General features: G+C 46.2%; 1 protein-coding gene across 1 annotated transcript in view; it reads left to right on the forward strand.

Moving 5' to 3' along the window:
- The window catches only part of B4GALT1 (beta-1,4-galactosyltransferase 1), a 51,864-nt gene extending 46,579 nt beyond the window's left edge, over positions 1-5,285 (forward strand). The window contains exons 4-6 of the mRNA XM_056848493.1: positions 609-731; positions 3,823-3,927; positions 5,132-5,285. Coding sequence (XP_056704471.1) covers positions 609-731; positions 3,823-3,927; positions 5,132-5,267 — 364 coding nt within the window. The 3' untranslated portion in view covers positions 5,268-5,285. The remainder of the gene's footprint in view (positions 1-608; positions 732-3,822; positions 3,928-5,131) is intronic.
- Positions 5,286-8,077: the final 2,792 nt, after the last annotated feature.

Raw genomic sequence — 8,077 nt, forward strand, 5'->3', positions numbered from 1 at the left:
CTAACATTCTGCAACATGCTTAATTTCCAGGTGTGACCTTGAACTCCACACTATGGAAAGTTGTCTGAACTCTGTGTGGGCAGGCAGGCAAGGTCACATCTGTACCGCGGTCGAGTATAGCTCTTCTATTTTCCTAGTCATAAATTGTAAATTTAGCCCAACATAGTAAACACCGGCTCTCTGGGGGGCATCGCAGGTTGTGAAAGTGGCGCAAAGAGAGAACTTAAAATCCACTTCCTTGTGTGCTGTGGTCCTGATCCGTATCAGGTCGCCAAACACCTGAAAATTAAGATTTAAAAATTAATGGGAGCTCCAAATTCGGGACTCCCAGGACACAACTGGTCTAGCCCTCAGAGAGCTGGTTTTCAGATTATTTATATTTTTTCCAACGCTGGTGTTAATGTGAAAATAGCCGCACAGATGTTTCTTTTGTTGCAGCGCACATGTTGGAAAGCCCTTGGGGGCCAGTGTCGATCACATGCATCTTGAAATTCTCGATGCTACGTTTTGTTTGCATTACTTTGGCTCCCTTCTTCTGCTTGCGGTCCAGCCTTCTTCTACCATAGCAGGCCCTGACCTTGTTAACCACCTCTCTGTCTCTCTTCCAGCTTACCTTACAACCAGTATTTTGGCGGGGTGTCTGCCTTAAGCAAGGAGCAGTTTGAAAAAATCAATGGGTTCCCCAATAATTATTGGGGTTGGGGAGGAGAAGATGATGATATTTATAACAGGTAAGACTTTTCTGCCTTTTGCTCTTTAGGGAAGCTTGTCTTTGCAAGCAGCAACCTAGGCATGTACCTTGGACGCAGTACTTTCCTAGCACTTCTTGTTCTGTGAGCCAGTTGACTTGCAGTCTTCTTCTGTGGGGTTTTCAGACTTTCCTGCCAGCTCCTTCCCATTTACCCAAGACTCTCCTTTCTGTTACAATAGCAGTCTAGCTTAGCCTTCTGGCAGATGGGGAAAACTGACACTGCTGTCCTAAGCAGAGTTGCTCCCTTCTAAGTCTACTGAACTCAAAGTCAAAGTCAAATTTATTGTATAAGGCCATTGCAATCTAAAACAATATAACATCAGATCTAAAACAATTTAACAGCAAATTAACGTATACAATATCATTAAAAGGAATAGAAAAGTTTTTTAAAAATTGAAGTATGCCCATTCGGCTCTATCCAGTTTTTCTACCTTTTGTGATTTGCTTTGCCCTGATTTTCTTGGCCGCTAGGCCATACAGTGCCATTTTTTTGAGAGCTATAAGGATCTATATCTGATAACCAATAGATTAGTTTGTCAGCATCAGATGACAATTGTAATACAGAAAGAATATTTGCCAAAAACTTGTTCCGGGGCTCAGTGTATAAAGGACAGGCCAGGACATAATGGGGGAGATCTTCTACTGAACCACCACATAAGCAAATGCGTTGAGCCAGGTTTTAAAAAAAAATTTAAAAAAAAATAACGGCCTGCAAGGAACTCCGTGGGCATAATTTGGAACGCAGCGATGTAAGATGTGTTCTGTTGCCCCAGAAGGTCGGACCAGAACCAACGGGTCTAAATTAAATCAGAAGAGTTTCCATCTAGACATTAGGAAGAATTTTCTAACAGAGCGGTTGCTCAGTAGAACAGGCTTCCTCGGGAGGTGGTGAGCTCTCCTTCCCTGGAGGTTTTTAAGTAGAGGCTAGATGGCCATCCGTCAGCAATGCTGATTCTATGACCTTAGGCAGATCATGAGAGGGAGGGCATCTTGGCCATCTTCTGGGCACTGGGTGTGTGTGGGGGAGGTAGTTGTGAGTTTCCTGCATTGTGCAGGGGGTTGGACTGGATGACCCTGGTGGTCCCTTCCAACTCTATGATTCTAAGAGCTGCTCGTCTACTGAACTCTGTTTAGCATTGCACTGTAAGAGACTGTAAGGAGTGGTTTGGCCAAGGCAGTACGGGGAGTCCACGGTAGGATTGCCAGGTCCCCCCTGGACACCAGCAGGGGATTGGGGGGAAGGGTTACCAGATCCAGGTTGGGAAACTCCTGGAGATTTGGAGATGGAGCCTGGGGAGGACAGGGACCTCAGTGGGGTACAATGCCATAGAGTCCGCCCTCCAAAGCATCTGTTTTCTCCAGGGGAACTGATCTCTGTGGTCTGGAGACGAGCTGTAATTCCGGGGGATCCCCAAAATGGCTGCTTCGGTGCTTAAAAAGCGGGGCGGGGGGAGATTGGTCTATTCTGCCTCAGCACAGGCCTCGCAGCAGCAGTTAAAAAGCTAAATTTCCATGTAAAATGGCATTGGCAGCCACTGTCAGAGCTGCGGTTGGTGCCGTAACGTATAGTTTGGCCCTAAGCCTGGGTTAGGAGGAGGACAAAGAACCGTATCCAATGCATAAGTCTGAGCTGAACCAGCACACCTGCCATTTTTTCTATGTTTCCTCCAGCGACCGTTATGAAAAGTTTAACCGAGAAGCTCGTTCCAGCTGCAATCGAAACTGTGAATTTTAGCCTGCGGTGGCTTGCGTCCTGAAAGGGCCTGGGCTTGTTGTTTGCATATTGTGTCCCTTTTCTTGCTGGCTTTCACTCAAACCGAGCTGGCAGAAGGTCCAGGACTTGAGCGCGACGCTTGGCGTTGTGCAGGGTCACTGTTCTCTTTGTCGCTTAGCTGCCGCCCTTTGAGTCGGAGACCAAACAAAGTCCAGTTTCCCGCCACCTGGGTCAAACCTTTGGCAGCAGGATGTTTTCATTAATGTTCTTGGAAAAACTTGTCTTATCGCCACTTACTAGAGATGCAAACGCCCTGGGAGGGAGTACACAGAAAAATTCGGGGGGGGGGGGCAGTCTGTTTTTTTCCCCTTCCAAGGACATTTTAAAGGGGGAAATTGAAAATTTGGAAGTGTTCTAAACAAAAAACCTACTATAAAATATTTTCACTTTCTGAATGAGTAAAATGCTCGTTCCATTCATTTGCTCAGAGCAAAATTTATGTTACCTTCTTGCCTCTCTTAGAGAATGGGCAAGAAGTAAATGTGGCCATAATTATTAATAGCTTATTGGCTAATAGTGCGCATCTAGAGAAGTCCTTATTTGAAATCTCCTCTCGAAGGTTGTTTATGCATGGGAGTTGTACCTGAGGTTTGTTGCTGGCTGGACCCACGCTTTCCTGTTGGGAGTCTCTGCACCAGCAGTCTCCAAGCTCAAATCAGGTCCCCACCCCTTGAAATGCTGCTTTGTAATTGGCTTACTGTGAGTGAAAATCCCCCCCAAACCCAATTACCACATAAAAAAGCATTTTAAGCACAACAAAAAACGGAGCAGTCTGAAAGGTGTGGGGAGAAATCCAAGCTTCGGTTTTAAAAAAGCTTTTATTCTGCTCAGAAAGAACTTTGAGGAAGCAGGAAGCATTTGAATCCCCGCCTCTTTACACGCTGCTTTGTAATTGGCTGTGAGCGATAGCCAAGTTTGCGTGTCCAGCATTTTGCCTTTGCATGGGGATTTCACCCGGACTTTGCTCAGGGAAGATGGAAGAGTCGGGTTAACAGAGGAATGGGAAGACCCGGACATTGTGCGGGCTGAGCACAAGGTCATCTCTAATGGACGGAAAACTCATGCATAACTCCAAGGAATAACCGATTCACACCGGGGGTGAACGTGAGTGAAAGTAACTATGCATAAACAATCTAAGTGATCTCCATCCAGGTTTTTTTGTTAAGCCAAAACTTCTGTGGTGCAAAAAAAAAAGTGTGTAGTTTTATTTCCACCAGAAAGGAGAGTAATCCTGTTTCAAACAGGGTGTGGCTTGAGTAATAGGAAAGGCAACTTCTCAATCTGTTTGCTTCTGCAGGCTCGTTTTTAAAGGTATGGGAGTCTCTCGTCCAGATGCTACCATCGGGAAATGCAGAATGATTCACCACTCAAGAGACAACAAAAACGAGCCCAACCCACAGAGGTTAGTTCTTCTGACTACTCTGTGTCTGCCACATGTACAGATATTTCCGAAGAGTCATATTCTCCTTCTACTATGGGCAAGAACGCATGGTCGCTTTATCCTCCTTTAATCCCTATTTCAGCCAGGATTCAGCCAGGATTCAGAAAACGCATGCGTTTTCGCCTAATGTGCGTTCGATCCTGGCTAAAACAGGGATTAAAGGAGGATAAAGCGACCATGCGTTTTCGCCCTATGTTTCCTTTCCTTCCCTGAAAAAACACCAGATTGTAATAGAAACCTTTTATTCATATACAAGCACAGAATCCATCTGTAATACACCGAGCCCTTCTTTCTTTAGATTTAAACTTTATACTCTACCACGTGCCCTGACCTGGACGGCCTAGGCTAGCCCAATTTCATCAGATCTCAAAAGCTAAGCAAGGTCGCCCCTGGTTAGTATTTGGATGGGAGACCACCAAGGAAGTCCAGGGTCACTAGGCAGAGGAAGGCAATGGCAAACTACCTCTAAACGTCTCTTGCCTGGGAAACCTGTGAAGGGTCACCATAAGTTGGCTGTGACTTGACGGCACTTTACATTCTTAACCATGTAGCAAGAAGAAGAGGTGGTTTTTATATGCTGACTTTCTCTACCACTTAAGGAAGAATCAAACGGGCTTACAATCACCTTCTCTTCCCCTCCCCACAACAGACACCCTGTGGAGTAGGTGGGGCTGAGAGAGCTTTGACAGAACTGTGATTAGCCCAAGGTCACCCAGCTGGTTTCATGTGGAGGAGTGGGGAAACCAACCCGGTTCACCAGATTAGCGTCCGCTGCTCTTATGGAGGAGTGGGGAATCAAACCCATTTCTCCAAATCAGAGTCCACCGCTCCAGACCACCGCTCTTAACCACTACACCATACTGGCTCTCCCTGTCCAATCCCAAGGGGAGAAACAGCCCTGTCTGATCCCAAGGGGGGATACAAATGAAGTAAATAAATCTGTGAAACATGAGCGTTTGAGTTCCATCTTTAAACTGACAAATTCAATAAAGATATAATTCCATAGATTCTGGGTTGGTCTTCTGTGACCCACCAGCACAGTCCCCGATATTTTGTTTTTAATTTGAACACTGGACTATATAAAACATTTGTTTTTATTCTTGGGGGTGGGGGCGGGACTGAACAGGCTGTTTGCAAGTTTATTTCCCAACATTTCTGTCCACAGGTTTACCAAGATTGCTCACACAAAGGAGACAATGAATTCGGATGGCTTGAACACTCTGTCATACAAGGCGGTGAAGATTGAAAGATTCTACTTGTATACAAAAATCACTGTGGATGTTGGGTCACCAAAAAGCTAGTATCGAGAGGCGTAACAGAAGACTCAGGCCATTAACGCATGGCCGTTTTGTCCTGCGAGTATCCACCAAGTGTAGCGAATCTGCGTTTCACAAATGCATGCCTGCCTGCCTGCCTCCCGCAGGATCAACCCCCCCTCCCTCCGAAACTTACCAAGGTTTTCCTGTCCCTGGCTTGTCGCGGCTTAAAAGAAATATTCGCTGCAACTCTGAGAGTTACCTGGTGCGTTTAAGCACGGGGTCCGACTCCCCTTGCTTGACCCTTCCGACACCCCTCCCACCCCGAGAGAGGTGGTGAGAGAGGAGCAGGAGGAGGCTAGGCGGAGGGCCGAGAGAGGCGGACCGGGCGCTGCCGCCGCGGGAGGAAGGGGAGACAAGGTTGAGGGGCTGAGAGAGGTGGCGGCAGCGTACACTTGGGGGCAACGGCCCGGTCAGCAGCTGCCAGATGGCCTTCCCAGCAGCAAGGCCCTCTACCGTCCGACAGACGCCTTCATGGTTGCCCCTCTCATGCATTCAGTTTTTTGCTCTCGGTTTTGAAAAGCGTGAGACATGAGAGGGACAAACCGACCACTCTCTAGCCATGTGTTAATGGCCTTGGAAAACTTAACCAAGGACTATGCATCCCATCAGGTTTACGCCTCCTGTTTTTATTACAACGGATATCTCAAAGGATGCCTTGTGTTGCGATTCCAAGGACAAGCAAGAGTTTTAATCCCAAACTTTGTTGCATATATAGTTTTCTAGCTCTTTTTTCCTTTACAGGTTCAGAAACTGTACTCAGACTTTGGAATATATGTCCATTTGTAATTGTGGAGAAGACGGGCACGGTCCGTTGAAATGAATGGGAACTTATTCTTGTGTGCACCTCCCATTCATTTCACTCCTGCTTGCATGGGAGACCTTCCTGGCGAATTGTCCCCATGCCCGTTTGCTGCAGTACTGTCCGCTTTCAAGTCATTGTTGTACACAGCTTGGAAAAATTAATGCTGGACAAATGACAGTGTGTTCTGTCATTAGAGGCCCACGTCTTTCCCCTCCCCCCTTCCATTTAAATTTTACATTAGGGTAACATTTATGAAAATGTCAGTGCTTTAGTTACAGTATGAAGGATTGGAAAATGCTGCTAATGTTGTATTGAGTTTACATACTTTGATATGTGTGTGTGTGTGTGTGTATCCCTCCAGAGAGATAAAATCAATCATTCTGGTGTGATTGCAGTTTTTTTAAAAAGTCCATGAAGAGCATAATAATGGCCTTCATCTCAGCTGGCAGAGGGTTTTTTTAATAGTTCAAGTCTCTTTGCGGGAAAAATGAGTGTTACATAGCGAAAAGATTAACTTCCATGGTGATGGTCGCGCATTTACGTGGCTGGCCTGCGTCCCTTCTGATTGGGTCATGTTACACGGAGCAAGTAGTTTGTCACTGTTTATTTAGCACATGGAAGGCTTCTTCTACAAAGCTGCTCCTCACAGATGAGGCTTGAAGTACCAGCCTTCCCTCTTGTTATCCTTGGTACCCCTCCTCAGCTGAGCAGCGCTTTTTAGAAGGAAGAAGAGGTCAGCTTGGCTGTGTTTCTCGCTCCTGCGGCTCGTATAGAGGAGCTTTTGGGGTGTGTTCTACAAGCAGAGCAGAGCGGCCTGCTGGATGGACGACGGTATGTAAACTGTCGCTCTGCCCTCGTACCAGGTGGAGCATTCTGCCCAACCAGGTGGAGCATTCTGCCTTGCATTCTGCAAAGTGCGGGCAGGTCTCCAGCAGAGGACAACCTTGTGGAAGTGGCTGACGAGCCAGTAGTTTGGCTGTGTTCAGGATTGAAACTATTTCCTACTGCAGTGGTCGACAGACGGCGAGAGGAGCTGACCGACGCGTTGACATAACATCTGCCCGAAAGCTTTCCGGCGCTTCCAGTTTGGACCTTTGTAACAAGCAGGTTAGAAGTGCATAGATGCAGTCCCAAAGAATAGAAGGTACAAGGTGGCCAAAGATTTCATATGCAGATATCGTACCTCTCCGTTTGTAGACAACGGCAGTCTCATGGAACCGGTGTATGGGGCAAGGTTGCAGGGTATGAAGAAACAAGAGAGAGCTTAGGGGGTTTGGGGCGCATTGTGTAAGCATGCCAGGGATGTTTGGGTGGAAGCAGGGAGCAGGGAGAGTCAAGATCCACCTCCCCTTCTTTTCATTCCCTCAGATACCCTGAGCTCCATAGTAGAGCGGGTAAACTTGGGAACGGCCATGCATTCCCCCACTGAAGTCAAGAGTTATACAATATAATTGCTCAGTGAAGCTCTTTTATTTCCAACTCCTGTGCTGCATAAATATCCTGACTGGCATAAGTACGGCAGTATTTCTCAGTGTCCTTATGTCTGAATGTTGAATTGTCTTTTGCTTTATGTTGTTACCTTCTCTCACCGAGGAACTGCAAATCACATGCAACCGTGGGCTCAAATTGTCTTTTTGTGTTTTTTTCAGGTATGTTTATCACCGTAAAAGCCTAAATATTGTATAAATGTCAAAGGAAAAAGATATTTTTTTCGTGGCTATGTTTGTTCTGTAAAACTTGAATTTGCTGTTGTTGTTTTTGTTCTTAATTGTTACAATGTGTTAAACGAGAGATTATGGAGGGGAAGTGTATATAAAAGCTTATTGTACCGTAAAACAGCATTTGTCAACATACACTGCAGGCCAAAATGATGTTTAAACCAGACTGAAAAGGGCGGTTTTATGCCTTTCATTCCGCGTAAGGCTGGGCATCCTTTTGCTCGGCAGTCACTGAGAAGGGTGGCACAATTATGGCTTCTTTATGTCTGTGG

Source organism: Euleptes europaea, chromosome 4, assembly GCF_029931775.1.
Source record: "Euleptes europaea isolate rEulEur1 chromosome 4, rEulEur1.hap1, whole genome shotgun sequence".
Classification (NCBI taxonomy): domain Eukaryota; kingdom Metazoa; phylum Chordata; class Lepidosauria; order Squamata; family Sphaerodactylidae; genus Euleptes; species Euleptes europaea.